The sequence below is a fragment of the Oenanthe melanoleuca genome, chromosome 19 (assembly GCF_029582105.1).
Source record: "Oenanthe melanoleuca isolate GR-GAL-2019-014 chromosome 19, OMel1.0, whole genome shotgun sequence".
Classification (NCBI taxonomy): Eukaryota; Metazoa; Chordata; class Aves; order Passeriformes; family Muscicapidae; genus Oenanthe; species Oenanthe melanoleuca.
In genome coordinates, this window is record NC_079352.1 from 7,641,772 (window position 1) to 7,657,197 (window position 15,426).

General features: G+C 58.9%; 3 protein-coding genes and 1 non-coding gene across 4 annotated transcripts in view; 2 read left to right on the forward strand and 2 right to left on the reverse strand.

Annotated features, from left to right (window-relative positions):
- Positions 1 to 804: 804 nt before the first annotated feature.
- DNAJC30 (DnaJ heat shock protein family (Hsp40) member C30) lies at positions 805 to 2,370 on the reverse strand. The gene has a single exon (XM_056506433.1). It carries the CDS (start codon positions 2,368 to 2,370, stop codon positions 1,702 to 1,704), a length of 669 nt encoding a protein of 222 aa, XP_056362408.1. The 3' UTR covers positions 805 to 1,701.
- On the forward strand, positions 2,290 to 8,552 carry BUD23 (BUD23 rRNA methyltransferase and ribosome maturation factor). Its single transcript, XM_056506432.1, has 12 exons — positions 2,290 to 2,517; positions 2,607 to 2,644; positions 3,389 to 3,484; positions 3,663 to 3,745; positions 3,825 to 3,921; positions 4,977 to 5,073; positions 5,445 to 5,495; positions 6,040 to 6,125; positions 6,345 to 6,390; positions 6,928 to 6,986; positions 7,972 to 8,061; positions 8,192 to 8,552. Exons 1-12 carry the CDS (start codon positions 2,470 to 2,472, stop codon positions 8,244 to 8,246), a joined length of 846 nt encoding a protein of 281 aa, XP_056362407.1. The 5' UTR covers positions 2,290 to 2,469; the 3' UTR covers positions 8,247 to 8,552.
- Positions 7,413 to 7,544, forward strand: LOC130261129 (small Cajal body-specific RNA 20). Its single transcript, XR_008841918.1, has one exon. It is a non-coding gene; the product is annotated as a small Cajal body-specific RNA 20 (non-coding RNA).
- Positions 8,553 to 8,842: 290 nt separating the features above from the next.
- STX1A (syntaxin 1A) overlaps positions 8,843 to 15,426 on the reverse strand; it is a 62,562-nt gene continuing 55,978 nt past the window's right edge. The window contains exons 7-10 of the mRNA XM_056506431.1: positions 14,747 to 14,820; positions 14,334 to 14,471; positions 12,643 to 12,753; positions 8,843 to 11,989 (exon numbers count right to left, since the gene is read on the reverse strand). Coding sequence (XP_056362406.1) covers positions 11,912 to 11,989; positions 12,643 to 12,753; positions 14,334 to 14,471; positions 14,747 to 14,820 — 401 coding nt within the window. The 3' untranslated portion in view covers positions 8,843 to 11,911. The remainder of the gene's footprint in view (positions 11,990 to 12,642; positions 12,754 to 14,333; positions 14,472 to 14,746; positions 14,821 to 15,426) is intronic.

Here is a 15,426-nt window from a genome sequence, read left to right on the forward strand (position 1 = left end):
ATCTTCAAGATACATCATAGAGACCTGATGAGGAAGAGGAAGAACCAGCAGCAGGAACTGCACAAAGCACATGTTTGGGTAGGAGCCAGAGAAGTGCTCCCTAGTGCCCACTGCTTCCCATGGACATCACTAGCTTTTCCAGCCTGGAAAGTAATGTTTCCTGCCAAATTCTGCCAAAAAAAGAAAAAAAAAAAGCAGCTAGCTCTGATCTTGTGAGTGATTTGTTTTACAGAATGAAGAAGAGAATGAAAGTGCAAGAGCAAGTGCCAGAGCCACAAGGCTCTGCAGAGACTTTCCCTCTGTGGCCAGCGAATTCCAGGCTCCTGAGTCTCCCATGATGATTTCAGCACTGTGCTCCCAGGTAAAGGGACACACTGGCAGCCAGTGAGGATCCTGGAACTCTGCCCCTGGGCTGAGTTTACTCCAAGCATGCAGCAGCCTCTAGTGTGCAGCTGGAAGTGGCACAAGGCTTTTGAGAGCAGGCAGAGAGCAATCCTGCACAGCAGCAGACATGGTGGTTCCTGCTGTGCCATTGCCTCAGGCTGCAAACAGGATTACAGAAACCCACAGGGCAATCCTTTTTAACATTCTTGTGTGGGACAAAACACAGCCCAGGGTTTGGGCTCTGAGGCAACAAGGGCTGGGCTCCTGCTCACCCCACTGCCAGCAAACCCAGTGACACACACAGCCTTTGGCACGCTCAGGCCACTGCCAGGAAACTTCTCTCCCTGCAGGTAGCATAGCACAGGTGAACCTTCACCCAAGGAGAAAAGCTTCTGAGGAACACAATCTTTAGTTTTTAACAACACTTCAGTATTTAAATAGGCAAATACACTTGTGCAAATGATGCTCAGGTAAAACACAGAAAACAGCACTTGGTGCTCACAGGTGCACCACAGCCAAAAGCCTCAGAGGGAGGGGCTTGTGTAAAGTTCCTGGCAGGCCCTAGACAGGACAGAGGACTTCAGACACCAAAGTGTTTTGCCTGCACCTCCAGGCAATGTCACACACTGATCACGGCATGAGCCACCATAATTTCATTTTTCAGGTCTGAATCTAACTTCTCTACCTGCCATTCTGAGCAGGCTGGTGCAGTTTGGATGTCAAAAGCTCCCCAGAGATGTAGTACCAGGTGTGACAGCACAGAGGAGGCAGGTCTGGAATCAGCAGAAACCAGAGCCACACCTGATCATGAGTGAGCACAGCCCTGAACACACACAGCACCTCTGAGAGCCTTTAATCCCTGCTGCAGCTCACAACAGGCACGTGGGGCACACCAAGGTCACAGAGCTGTGCCAAAGGAGGGGACTCCTCCCTGTCCAGAGTCCAGGAACTGTGTTTGCTTGCCAGGCACTGTGCCTGCAGGTGGTATTGGCTGAGGGGGCACACCAGGAACCTGCAGAGTACCTTCACCCCCTTGCAAGGTCATGCTGGACAGCACAGCCCAGCCCAGCCCAGGGCACAGAGGGTATCCAGAGGTCACATCCTCACAGCCAGGGGCACTGAGTGTCTGAAGGTCACAGCATATGAAGCCTGCTGGTCACACACCGTCCCTGAAGGTCACACTGGCAGGGTGACACGTCCCAGCCCCAGCAGCAGACACGGGCTGTCGGCCAAGGGCAGTGCAGGGCTCACCCCCAGCCCGCTGCCAAGCCCCTGGTGACGCTGAGGAGCTGTGTGGGCACACCTCACGTCCCGCTGTCACTTGAGGCCGTAGAGGACGATAACACTCAGGAAGAAGAGCAGCCCGACCGAGAAATCGGAGAGGGCCCTGAGGCGCCCCTCCGCCGCCGACTCCTCCCGCCGCAGGCGCAGCTGCTCCCGCCGCGCCCGCAGCAGCTGCTCCCGCTGCAGCTGCTCGCCGTAGTGCGCGCGGTAGAAGGCGTCGAAGTCGAAGGGCGGCGGGCCGGGGCCGGGGCTGGGCCCGGGGCGGGCGGCGGGCCCGCGGGGCGGCGGGTCGGGCGGGCGGCCCGAGGGCCGGGGCGCGGCGAGCAGCTCCTCGGCGCTCAGCAGCCCGCGGTCGTACTTGCGGCGCAGCGCGGCGCTGCCCAGCACGCGGTAAGCCTCGCTGACGGCGGCGAAGCGAGCGGCCGCGGCCGCGCTGCCGGCATTGCGGTCGGGGTGGTACCGGAAGGACTGCTCGTAGTACGCCGTCTTGATCTGCGCCGCCGTGGCGGTGGACGGGACGCCCAGCACCTCGTAGAGGTCGCGGCGCGGGCGCGGGGCTCCGGCACCGCCCGTGTGCGCGGCCCGGGAGGGCGGCGGGGCCGCGGGGAGGAGCCGCCGCAGCCGCGGCAGCACCGCCGGCGCCATCAGCGCCCGCCCGCCGCCGCCATGCTGCTGGGGCGCGGCGCGGCGCAGCGACGTCATCGGGAGGCGGGGCCGGGCGCTGAGCCGGTGACGTAACACACAGGGACAGGGCAGTGACGTCAGAAGCAGCGCGGCGCAGTGACGTCACACAGCCGCGGCATGGCGGGCAGCGGCCGCCGGCCCGAGCACCGCGGGCCGCCCGAGCTGGTGAGCGGGGATGCGGGGGGAGCGGCTCCTCTGGGGCGGCCCCTCCTGCGGGAGCCGGGCCTCACCGCCCCGCCGCTCTCTCGTTACAGTTCTACGATGAGGCCGAGGCACGGAAGTACACCCAGAAGTACGGCGGGACTGCGCTGCGGGACTGCGGGGAGGGGTGTCGTCATGGGGGGACCCAGCGGGGATGGGGGGCTGGTCCTGGGTCCTGCCGGGAGTGGGGGGGCCCGGCCCCGGCATGTGGCAGCGGCGGGGCGGGGAGCGGAGGGAGAGGCTCCGATCCTGACGGAGGCCGGGGGTGCTCAGGCCTTGCCGTGAGGGCCTGGGGCAGCGCAGGGACCGGCTGGATCCTGACGGAGGCCGGGGGGTGCTCAGGCCTTGCCGTGAGGGCCTGGGGCAGCGCAGGGACCGGCTGGATCCTGACGGAGGCCAGGGGGTGCTCAGGTCCCGCCGTGAGGGCCTGGGGCAGCGCAGGGACCGGCTGGATCCTGACGGAGGCCAAGGGGTGCTCAGGTCCTGCCGTGAGGGCCTGGAGCAGTGCAAGGACCGGCTGGATCCTGACGGAGGCCGGGGGTGCTCAGGTCCTGCCGTGAGGGCCTGGAGCAGTGCAAGGACCGGCTGGATCCTGACGGAGGCCGGGGGTGCTCAGGCCTTGCCGTGAGGGCCTGGGGCAGCGCAGGGACCGGCTGGATCCTGACGGAGGCCGGGGGTGCTCAGGCCTTGCCGTGAGGGCCTGGGGCAGCGCAGGGACCGGCTGGATCCTGACGGAGGCCGGGGGTGCTCAGGTCCCGCCGTGAGGCGGGGCGGGTTCAAACCCCGCAGTGTGCGGGATGTGCCGCCCATCGCTCACGCCCTGCCTGTGCCTCAGCTCCCGCGTGGTGGAGATCCAGTCGCAGATGTCGGAGCGTGCCGTGGAGCTGCTGGGGCTGCCCCAGGACCGGCCGTGCCTCCTCCTGGACGTGGGGTGAGCGGCACACGGAGCTGCTGGGGCTGGAGGGGGGCACAGGGCAGGGGGGGACTCAGGTCCCACAGCACCAGTGTGTGTGGGCTGAAGGGGAAGGACAGGCTGCTGTAACGTTGGTTGTGTCCGGCCAGCAGCAGCCTCAGACCAGCCCCATGATCCCAGCACTTCCTCCCTCTAGCTGTGGCTCTGGGCTGAGTGGGGATTACATCTCTGAGGAGGGTCACTACTGGATTGGCATGGACATCAGCCCTGCCATGCTGGGTGAGCACAACTCCCCTGAGACCCTCAGAGGCCCCAGAGGTGGGAGCTGAGTGTCTGAGCTGTGCTCTGTTCTGTGCAGATGTGGCTGTGGAGAGGGAGGTGGAAGGAGACCTTCTCCTTGCAGATGTGGGTCATGGCATTCCCTTCAGGCCTGGCATGTTTGATGGCTGTATCAGGTGAGTCTGTGCATGTAGCTGAGCTCTCCTGATCCCCACATAACTGCACAGTACACGTGGTGCTCATGTGGTAAATCACAGGTGAGAGGGACTGGCCCTGCCAGCCCCTCTCTTTGCTCTATGCAACTTGGCTCCATCACTCCAGGACAAACCTCCAAAATTCTGGATAGAAGAAACAGCTTGTGACAGCTGTTTCCCAAGTGATGCTTGTCCTTTTGTGCTGGTGAGCTAGGAATTCTCTTGGAGAAAATAAAGTAAAAGTGGGGATATTGTCAGGATGGCTGAGACCTTCACCAAGGAGGAGAACAAAGTATGTGGCATTGCTTAGAAAAGTCGGTCCCTGGATCCAGGATTTGATGGTTGGTTCTGGGATGAAGGGGACAGAAGGACTTACCTGCTCAGAGAACAGCTGGGAAGAAGCAGGGACTGTCCATTGCTGAGCCAAAAGCTCTGGTTTAGAATGTTCATTGGGAAAACCTGCTTGGCCAGGCAAGGGACACAGCTGAGCTCTCAAATGCTCATCAGGAGCTGTAATGATTGGACTAGGATAAGGAGTTCAAGCTGAAAGGGGGAAAATTTGGGTGAGATACAAAGAAGAAATTTTTCCTTGTGAGGTTGGTGAGGCCCTGGCACAGGTTGCCCAGAGAAGCTGTGGATGCCCCATCTCTGAAGTGTTTAAGGCCAGGTTGGACAGGGTTTGGAGCAACCTGGGATAGTGGGAGGTGTCCCTGCCCATTGCAGGGGGTTGGAACAAGCTGAGCTTTAAGGTCTCTTCCAACCCAAACCATTCTGTCATTCTATGATTTGAGCACTCAGACTAGAGGGGATGCTTGGTGTTGCTTTTGTCCTGTAACTTGTGCACCTTGTTAAGTTTTGGTATAGTGAGTCTCCAGAGAGGTTTGTGTAACTACAAGGCAAAGCAACACAGAGGAAGTTAAATAATTTCCCTGAGGCCCAGCACATTCCTAGTGCAGGAATTCAGTTCTAAGGGGGGTGGCATGCTCTGTGAAGGAGCCAATGACTCAGTGTCCTGGGGGTCTTATTTTCCTTCTCAGTATTTCTGCAGTGCAGTGGCTCTGTAATGCTGACAAGAAATCACACAGCCCCCCAAAACGTCTCTACAGATTCTTCTCCACTCTTTACACTGCCCTGGTAAGTGCCACCCTCTCCCAGCCCTCTGCTGCTCTTATGTCTTTGCTGGTGCTTTTTAGTGCTTCAGGGTTGTTCTAAGTAAATGCTGCTCTGAAGCAGGACTGGCAGGAGCACCCACTGCCTTCTTGCCCAGTCCTGCTTCTCAAAGTTGGACTTGATGGTCTTAGTGGTCTTTTCCAAACGTAACAGTTCCATGATTCTGTGATCTGGTGTTCCTCCTGTGCCTCACTGTCTCTGTGGGCTGAGCAGCTCTCCTGGGAGCCTTGTCCCAGGGGTTTTGGGGAGGAGGGAGCTCATGTCTGGGGCTGGGATGGGGTGACCCAGAGAGTCCTGCACTGGGACAAGTGTGTGATCAGCTTTATTTCCTGCAGGCCCGAGGATCCCGAGCTGTGCTGCAGCTGTACCCTGAGAACTCAGAGCAGGTACAGCCCATCAGTCATCAGGAGGGGTTCAGGCAGAGACATCATGTACTGTTTGGGGCTCTGAGTGCACTGTGTTCTTCCATATCAAGGCTGTGTCTCTTCCTGCCTGACACTTCTAAAGCTCTTCAAGAGCCCAGAAAGATAACCTGTAAGGAGGATACCTTGTGCAATTTCTGTTGTTTCACAGATTGTCTTGGGCTGAGCCTTAAAATTAAAGTGGTGGGACAATGTGAGTGTGGGTTTAAAGACAAGCTGTAGTTATCAGCACTGCACTTTAACTCAGATCTGGAAAATGCAGCTCAGTATCCCTCTAGAGAGTCCACTGTGCCAGCTAACCCAGGCTAGACTGAGGAGCAGGGAGAACCAACAGAGGCAGGGAATTGGTGTCTGGGTGGTACTGCAGAACCAGGGCATGGGTGCAGAGCTTAGCAGGAGGAGGGAATTCCATCTTGGGAATGCCCAGTCAGGTGTGCTCCTCCCTGAGGTCCCTTGGGCTTTCCTGGGGGTGACTGCTAATTAACTTTGTACCTGCTGCTTTTCCCAGCTGGAGCTCATCACAGCCCAGGCCATGAGAGCTGGATTTACAGGGGGAATGGTGGTTGATTACCCCAACAGTGCCAAAGCCAAGAAGTGAGTCCTGGATCTCTGTGTGTGTTTGGGGTGAGACCTGGGTTTAGCAGTGATGATTTTTAAATTTTTTTTCCCCTGAGCTGTTCTCTCTCCCATTATATAGTCTTGGACAGAGGTTAAAGCTTAGCTCTGACTCTGTTATAAACCATCTCAGTCTTGCCTGGGGGTAGACTCACATGCTGAATCCCACTTTCATGCTCCTCATTCTTGTTCTTTCAGGTTCTTCCTCTGTCTCTTTGTTGGGACATCTGGCACGTTACCAAAGGTGAGGGCCTCCATGAGGCAGTAGAGCTGCTGTCCTGGCTGCTGGATGATGTGGAAGAGCTGTGGGCATTGTGGGAGCCACATCTGAATGCATGTGACTTCATTTATACATCTTCTGCCAGTCACCAAGCCCTGCTCTCAAATAATCACAGACTGGTTTGGTTTGAAGAGACTTTAAACCTCATCTTGTTCCAACCCCCTGCCATGGCCAGGGACATCTTCCACTATCCCAGGTTGCTCCAAGTCCCATCCAGCCTGGCCTTGAACACTTCCAGAGATGGAGCAGCCACAGCTTCTCTGGGCAACCTGTGCCAGGGCCTCACCACCCTCACAGGGGAGAATTTCTTCCAATATCCAGTGTAACCCTGCCCTTTTTAAAGCCATTTTTCTGACATCTGCTGCTTTTTGCCATGATTTCTGGCAGATCACTTTGTTCCTGCTCTGGTCCTTCCCCTTGTATATCCCACAGTTTTGATGGGCTGATGAATAGCTGTGCCTGGTCCAGAGGAGAACACAACTTCCCAATTTTGCTTTCCAGGGCCTTGGTACCGAGTGTGCCAGTGAAGAGCCACACCAGGCAAAGTTCACCAATGAGAGGTACAGTGTGGGGGTCAGGCTGCAGGCTCTTCCCAACAAGGAGTGGGGGACTTTGAAAGCTGTTTTACCACACTGCTGCTGTGTGAGAAGTGGGAGGGGAAGGGCAGGGAGAACTCACAGCAGCCCAGGAGAGAACTGCTTTATCTTCCCAAGGGCCTGGACACAGGGAACTAAACTAGCTAGTTCCCAGGGCTTTTTCATGGGCTGTAGGTGCTTACCCTAGAGCTGTAGCTGAGCAATCAATCGTTGTTTTCTGTCCAGCACTGGGCTCTCCAGCTGATGTCATGGTGTGGGAGAGGGAATGTTTACAGGGCTCATGATGGAAGCAAGCTGCTGTCCCTGAGTCCTGGCATTCCCTTTTTCCTCCTGTGCAGGTCTTTGCTCAGCTCTGCTCAGCTGTGGCCTGGGGGTTTCTGATGCTGGCCAGGTCTCTTCCCACTGCAGTGGTGCAGGGAGGAGCCCCTCTTGCAGCCAGTGGGAGAGACTAAACAAAACAGAGGAAAGTCGTCGTGGCTGCCAGGAGCTTGTGGCTGCCATGTTTTCCTGCCTCTTACATTGCTGTTCTCTGCTCACCTAGTCTAAGGGATGTCTGGTCTTGGAGGGCAGTAGCAGAGCTGGGAACTTTTGTAGGAAGCCTCACTTTGTTGGTTTGTAGTAGAGCAGACAAGGGGAAGGTGGTTGTGCATGAGGCTGTAATCCCCTGGGATCCCAGAGTGCAGCATGCTGCTGGTGTGACACAGGGTCATGGGGCTGGGCTGGATGCTGGAGTTGTGGGTCAGGATCCCTCAGCTCCCAGCCAGGGCTGGAATCAACCTCCTCCAGTGTGTCTGGAGTTTGGCCACCTGCCCCAGTGCTGGCTGAGCCTCTTGCCCAGGGGTGGCGGGAGATAAAGTCACTACTTCTGTGACCCAGTTCTGTGTGACAATCCTCAGGGACAGAGAACATACCTCAGTTCCTCTCCAGCTGCTGTCCACTCTGCCCACAGGACACGGTTCAGAAATGTCAAGGGCAAGTCAGTGAAGAAAAGTCGGGACTGGATCCTGGAGAAGAAGGAGCGTAGACGGCGCCAGGGCAAGTGAGTTCAGCTGACTGCTGCCTCAGGCTGCACTGGCCTGCTGTCACCTGCCCAAAGTCCTGTCACAACCTCCCTTCCCCTCCTGAAGTGACCTGCAGGTGGTGCTGAGCTGTTCCTGCTTTTCCCACAGGGAGGTGCGAGCAGACACGAAGTACACGGGTCGGAAGCGCCGTCCTCGCTTCTGAGCTCCTCTGGACATGGAAGGTGGCATGTGGGTGCCTCCAGAGAGCCTCCTGTGGATGGCACAGGCGGCACCCCACACCTGGGGACTTGCTGGGACTGCTCATTGTGCCTCTTAAAGCTACAGACTGGCTCAGGTGCTGCCAAACAGCAAAGCTTGCAGCCCTGTTTCCTGGTGAAGGTGCAGACAGTGCTCTGGCCACTTGGGTGTCTGCAGTGCCATCACTTTTCTTCCTGAGTGCAGTGAGCCAGCTGAGCTCCAGGTAAGCCAGGATGTGATACCCAGTTCCTCACTAAAGAGTCACAAAGAGTTGGAAGTGTTTGCTGGTCTCCTGTGTCCTGCCCTTGGTGCTGGTAGTACTGAGGTGGGAATATGGTACCTCTATCCCTGCCAGCTGCCCCTCTGCCTGCAGAGGATCCACACTGTCAAGGTGTAGATCCATGAGGACAAAGTTGCTCCTGGCACAAGTGTTCTTCCAGTCCATTTAGTCCTGTTGGTGCTTGGCACCAAGCCCACTCTCTTTTCTTTAGTGCTTCCAGGGTGCTGGGGCTGACTGGACCCCCCCACCCCTTCCCTTGAAACAAGGAGAGGTGGCTCCCACAGCTTTACAGTTACAAATGTTTATTCTACATAAAAATTCCACAAAATGGGAAGCTGTTTTGCACCCAAAGCCTTGGGAGAAGAAAGGAATGCTAGCAGGTAGGGAAAGAGGAAAGGAGAAGAGAGGCAACATACAGTGTCATCCAGCCCAGTGAGACAGAGCAAGCCAGGGTCAAGATCCACATAGAAAACAAGGACACTTAGCTCACAGTACAGCAACAGTAGAACTCCACGGGGGGCTCGGAAAGCCTTCAAGTACATTAATTACAAAAAAAAAAAAAAACAAAACAAAACAAACCAAAACCCAAACAATCCCCAGTTCGAGTGCAAGCTGTGCGTGCCCCACACTGCTCATGGAATACTGCATCAACACGCTCCCGGCGTGGGGAGGGCGGGTGGCACTTGGAACAGAGGGGGTGGAACCCAAAGGACAAGCGGGTGCAGGTTGGGGGCTGGAAAGAAAAGGTGAAACATCTTCCCAAAGCACAACCACACTTGGTGATTTGGTCTGTACATGCAACAACAGGTAGGTAAAAAGGAACTCAATGGGGCTTCCCGTAGTGCAGGGGTAATTATTGCACCAAAACACCCTCCCCTCACAGCGAGGACAGTGTGAGCTTGCTGTGGGGCAGCAGTGGCAGCCTGCTCCTCATCTCCCTTGCTTTGGAGCCCAGCACTGCTGCTGCCCACGGGATCCCAGCAAAGTGCCAGTGGCCCTGACTGGCCCCATCCAACTCCTGCTGCTGTGGGGGCTGCTGGCAGTGGTGGTGCCAACAAGGAGCAAGGGCCAAGAATCCCCCCAGTGCAGTTCTTGGCCTTGTGCCTTGACAGGGGTGCCACAGCCCTGATGTCAGGTGACCTTGTGCCACTAAAGCTGCTGCCTGGAAGAAAAAATAGTCACCTTGTGCTAGCAGTGGGCATGGCTGCAGGGCAGGAGCATGGCTGAAGGGCAGGAGCCTGGGAGGAGGGTTTCCCTGCCTGCCCAGTGTTATTGCTTCCTGGAGGGGCCCTGGGGCTCTTGCTGGCCTGGCAGAGTAAGCAGGGACGGCAGTGGCAGGGAGCTGCTGATGGACAGGAGCACGGCCACTCCCTTTTCCTGCAGCCAGACCTGTCCCCTGGAGCAGAGACCCTGCCCTTGCCTGCCTCCTACGCCTGCCTGCATGGTCCTGGTGCCCCAAGCCCTTCAGAGCACACAGGCTGCAGTGCTGGAGCTCACGTGGGTTGGTGTGGGACTGTGAAAGAAGGGGGCTCTGGTCTGGGATGTTCCCATGGCTGCACCCTGAGGGGCTTAGACTGGGCAGTGTGGGGAACCAGGCTGGACCCACTTGCAAGGGCAGCTGCATGCAACAAGGGGCTCTAGGGGGGACCTTGGGTGGCAGAGAAGAAGCTGTGCCAGAGCTGCTGCTGGGCAGGGCTGGCCCTGGGGGCAGCACTATGGCTGCAGCCACTGCCTTTGTCCTGCACCCAGGGGTACCACACACAGCCACAGCACCCTGGCAGCTTGTGGAGCAGCCCTGCCCTGGGGCTGGTGGGAGCTGGGAGGTGATGCTGCCCAAGGCTGGAATACTGGCTGCCATCAAGGGTCCCTTTTCTGCTACCAGCACCAGCCAGCCAGCCCCTGTCCCAGTGTGGCAGTGGGCCTAGCCTAACATGGGACTCCTCTGTGGTACTTTGGCATGTGCACAGGCCAGCCAGAGCCCTGGGGGCTCCGGAGGAAGGTGAGGACAGAGCCCTGTCCCTAGCCTGAGGGAAACAGGCAACGGCAGTACTGGACCCCCTGAGCTGCCAGTGGGCTTGGACCCCACAGCAGCTGCATCTGCCAAGGGCGTGGCACAGGGTACAGGGCACCCAGGTTGTCCCACAGCACCCCCTGAGAGCAGGTGCCTCACTGGATGGCTGGGCAGAAGGGCAGGGTGCCAGGAGCAGCAGGGTGCCAGGAGGTGGCAAACAGGCAGCCAGGCACTGGCCTGTTGAGAGCCTGATGGGACACAGGAGGAGGAAGGCTGCTACTCCTCACCTGCAGGGGGCTGGATGCAGCAAGGGCTGCTCCTGGGACCACAACAGGAGAAAGCCCAACTGCTTCTAACCCCCAGCCTTGGGTGTGAAAAAGCAAGGCTGGAGCAGCCTTGCCAGGGGCTGTGGACATCAGCAACAGTCCCAAACCCCAGTGGGCAGAGTTCAGCCTGTGGGCACGGGGAGCCAGGACCACCATGTGCCAGGGCTGAGAGCACTGCCATGAGGCTGTGGTGCAGGATGAGCAGCCAGTGAAATTCACTGGCCTTAGGCTATCCTTGCCATCCTGTCCTGTGAGGCCAGCATCCAGGAGCAGCACTGGCCCTGATGTGCCCTATTCCTGTCCCCAGGCAACTGTGATGGCCCCAAGCAGCAACTCCTCATTCCACACTGCTCCACCAGGCACCCACCACCTGCAGTGGCACCTCCACCCTTTGGCACCCTGCTGAGGTGAGAGCTCATGTAGGGAGGGGACAGCCCTGCAGGGAGGAGTGGCAGGGATGGAGCCCCAGAGCCAGACACAGTCACTGGCCAGGCAGGGCTGGGTAGAGCACACCCCTGGGGAAGGGCCCCGAAGAGAAGCAGCCCAAGGGAAGGTGTTTGCAAGCACAGATGCGGCCGACTGACATGAGAGTTGGAGGTGATGGGCAAGCTGGGGAGGCTGACTGGGCACCCAAGGAGCCCTAACAGCCGTCATCAGTCCCTCCTCAGCCGTCACTAACACAGACTGTCCATCCCAGGATGAGCAGCAGTGCCCGAGGGCACTTCTGTCCCCACCCCCGGTCCCAGGCAGCCCCCCAGCCCGGAGCAGTGATGAGAGCTCGGGTTCCCCACCAGGGTCCCCCTCGCGCCCATCACCATGGCCCGCCCCCTGCGCCCCGGGGCTGGAGCTCCCTCCACACAGACGCACCGCACCGCACACACAGCGTCACAAACAACCATGCATGAAACTGAAATGCTGCAGGGGCTCCGGGCTGCGCGGGCGGCCCCGCTGTGGCTGCAGCCCCGTGGCACGCGCGGCTCCGTCCGTCACACACACAGTCCTCTGGGGCGGGGCTAGCCGAAAATGCCGCCGAAGGTGGAGGCGATGACGATGCCCAGGATCACACAGCAGATGATGATCATGATCTTCTTCTGCTCAGGTGTGCCAGCAGCAGCGGGGAGAGAGGGGAGAGGGGATGGTGAGTGTTGGGGCAGGATGGAGCAGGAGTTTGGAGTTTGGCACTCTGTCCTGTTCCCCTTTGCCCACGTTGGGCTCTGAGCAGCACCCTGGCAGTGCTGGGCAGGGAGGGATACCCCTGCTCCTGCTTCTGCCTGGGTTGGCAGAGCTGAGGTGGTGGCCTTCAGGTCCCCAAGCTGATACAGGACCAGGTGATGGGAGCAGGACAGACAGCTGGCACTGTGCTCAGGGTCTGAGCTGAACCATGACCTTTCCCTAGTTTGTTTTTGGGTTTTCTCTGTTTTTTTTTTTGTTTGTTTGTTTGTTTTTGGTTTTGGTTTTTTTGTTTGTTTTTGTTTTTGTTTTTGTTTCTGGCAAGGGATGTGGCTCTCACAGCACGCCTGGTCCAGGGGTCCACCTTGTCCCTTGTCCTCCCCCCAGGCAGCACCCCTGCCCTATGCTCATTGTCAGCTTTCCCACAGTCTGTGCTGGGAGCTTTGCCTCAGCTGTGCCACCCTCAGGGCCTGGGCTGCTCCCAGTGCTGTGGGGCAGTGCCAGGTGCCAGCTGGGCCCTGTGCCTGGGAAGGAGGTGCAGCAGTGCAGGCAGGGCAGAGGGGCCGTGACTCACCCGCCTGGCTTTGCTCTGGTACTTCACGGCTTTCTTGGTGTCGGACACGGCGCGCTCCACGTAGTCCACCGAGTGCTCCACGTTGTACTCGATGCGGTCAATCATCTCTCCCTGCAGGGGGACACAGCCCACGTGCCCACGCAGGGCTCAGCTCCTTCCTGCTCTGCTGCTGCCTGCCTCCGGCTGGATGCTGCCCTGCCCAGCAGCCCTGCGTGGAGAGAAGCACCATCAGCTGCCTGTGGCACCGGCTGCTTCCTGGCTGCCAGCTCTGCACCGCATGCCCCATCCCAGGGGATCTCTGTGCACATCCCAGCAGGGAGACAAGCAAGGCTGAGGGCCAAGGGAGTTCCCAGCCTGGTCCTGGCACTGACCTGTCCAATATCTCAGGTGACATCAAAGCCATAACAGGACCTACACCAGCACCACACTACATGCTGCTGGAACAGGAGGCATGGCAGGGAGCAAGGACAGCACCAGTAGCACCATGAGGGATGCTCACAAAACCATGCACGTGCAGGGACCAGGGACCACTGCTCCATTCCACACAGGTGCTGCACTGAAGGGTCTGGAGCAAGGGCAGCCAGGATTGCAGAGCCCTGCAGGGACCCTGCCCCTCTCTGCCCCTGCTGCAGGGGTGGGCTGGGAGTGGGGACTCCTGTGGGTGTGGGGACTCCAGCCTTGTTCACCTCCTTTGGCCCCATCCTGACTGGGCAGGGAGACAGCCAAGTCCTGCAGCAGCTGGACAGGGTTGGCAGGAGTGGGAGGTTTGAATGCCTGTGTCCTCCTGCATGGCATGGAGGGAATTGAGGCCACAGAGCCAAGGGCTCATAGCCAGCAACTCTGCAATGCTCATTTCTCAACCTAATGCTGGAAAGCACAGGGAGGACAGACCCTGGGGCTCAGGGGTGCTGAGCACTGAGCCCACCAACTGCTCCCTGTCTTGTGTAAAACTGCTGCTGCTTCTTCCTACCTGTGCCATGCCTGGGGCAGAGCAGAGCTGCCAGCCTTCCATTCCCAGTGCCAGCAGCTTCGAGCTTCTCACCCACAGGACAAGGGTGCTGGCACTGTCCAGCCCTTACAGCAGGGCACAGAATCATCAATTCCCCACACACGTCCCCCACTGCAGACAGGACCACCATGCCCTGGTGGCCCTTGCTGTCCTGCCACTGGCCATCCCAGCCCCATGCAAGCAGCAGCCATGCAGGAGCAGCCATGCAGAGCAGAGCATGCAGCACCAGGGGCTCGGCCTTTACCTGCCAGCGACGTGTCCTCGGGCCATGGCAGCATGGCGGGCAAGAAGGGGGGTGAGCAAACACAGGAGCACGGGCCTGGCTGAGGGGACTGTGCCATGGCTGGCAGCACAGCCAGGGGCACCCTGAGCTCACCCACCTGGGCCTGCTGCTCCAGGGAGGAGGAAGAAATCTCCCCCTGCATGGCAGCACCCACTGCCCTCCTCCTGAGCCTCTCAGTGAACCTCCCTCCCCCACCACTGCCCCCCAGCTGTGGGTGCCAGGCTCCAGCCCTGGGAGCCCAGCTCAGCCCCACTGAGCCATGCTGCTCCCAGGTGTGGTTTTTCCTCCCAGCACCCACCCAGGCAGGGGAGCAGTGTTCTCCAGCCTGCCACCCACCACAGGGAGCCCCACTGCCCTCCAAGCCCTTCAGGGGAGCCCTGGGCTGCACCTTGTCCCCACCTGGCTCTCCACCAGCATGGCCATGTCCATGAACATGTCGTGCAGCTCTCGGATGCTGTTCTCCAGTTTGATGATCTCACTGTGCCGTGTCTCAATCTCATTCAGTGCCTGCTTGGTGATGTTTGAATCCATGATGATCTGCAGAGAAAATAAGGCCTCTGAGCACCATGCTCAGACCCAGCTCCCATGCTGGGACTGGGGGCACCAAGAGAGGGATGAGCAGGAACTACAGAGCCCCTCCAACCACCCCAAGGCAGGCAGCTCCAACAGCATCCTCAGGCAGAGCTGAGCCCCTGGGCCCCCTCCATGAGCTGTGGCCATGACTCCCACACTGAGGCCACTGTGGCAGCACACCCACCAGCCCTGCCCTGGCTGAGAGGAATGGCTCAGCTGCAGCTTCTGTCAGTGCTTACCCCAGAGGAGAAGATGGCCGGGTTGCCGCTCTCCAGCATGTCCTCCAGCTCCTCACTGGTGGTGGTCCTGCCAGCTGCAACCACACAACACAGGTCAGCCAAGAGCCCCTGTCCCACCAGAGCTCCCACAGCCTCACCACAGGGCTCTGCTGACTCCATGTAATTTTCCCAGGAGTGGAACAGAGAACAGGGGCAGTTTGAGGGGCTGCCCTCTCACAGCCTGGCTCTGACACTCCTCATCTGAAGGGCACCAAGCTGCCACCTTGTCCCTCCTGGACACACCTGGGCAGGGAGCAGTGCTGAGGGACCAGCAGCCAGCAGCAGCCATGGTGTCTGTGAAGAAGGGATGGGGAAGAAACCACAAGCAAGTTCTTGACAAGCCCTGTCCCAGCCAGCTCAATGCCATGAGGATGCTGGGCTCAGCTGGACTGCACAAGCTTTGGCCCTGCTGCTGTGTGACAGAAGCCAGGCTCTGTCTTCCCCCTGTAGCAAAACCCTCCATGTCTCTGGGGACCTCCAGCCCCATGGCTCCTCTAAAAACAATTCACCCACACCACATGTGTCCTTTCCTTCCCTTCCCCACCCCACAGAGTGAAGAGAAATGCTGATCACTCCATGGCTGGCACTGGTCCCTGGATGAACTGCAGAGTATTTCCTGGGCTAGCAGCCATGTGGGACAC

Excerpts from the sequence above, each read along its gene's own strand:
- DNAJC30 (XM_056506433.1), bottom strand. The coding sequence starts at position 2,370 with ATGACGTCGCTGCGCCGCGCCGCGCCCCAGCAGCATGGCGGCGGCGGG.
- BUD23 (XM_056506432.1), top strand. The coding sequence starts at position 2,470 with ATGGCGGGCAGCGGCCGCCGGCCCGAGCACCGCGGGCCGCCCGAGCTG. Across the intron at positions 5,496-6,039 it reads ACCCTGAGAACTCAGAGCAG|CTGGAGCTCATCACAGCCCA; the intron begins GTACAGCCCATC and ends TGCTTTTCCCAG. Across the intron at positions 8,062-8,191 it reads CGTAGACGGCGCCAGGGCAA|GGAGGTGCGAGCAGACACGA; the intron begins GTGAGTTCAGCT and ends CTTTTCCCACAG.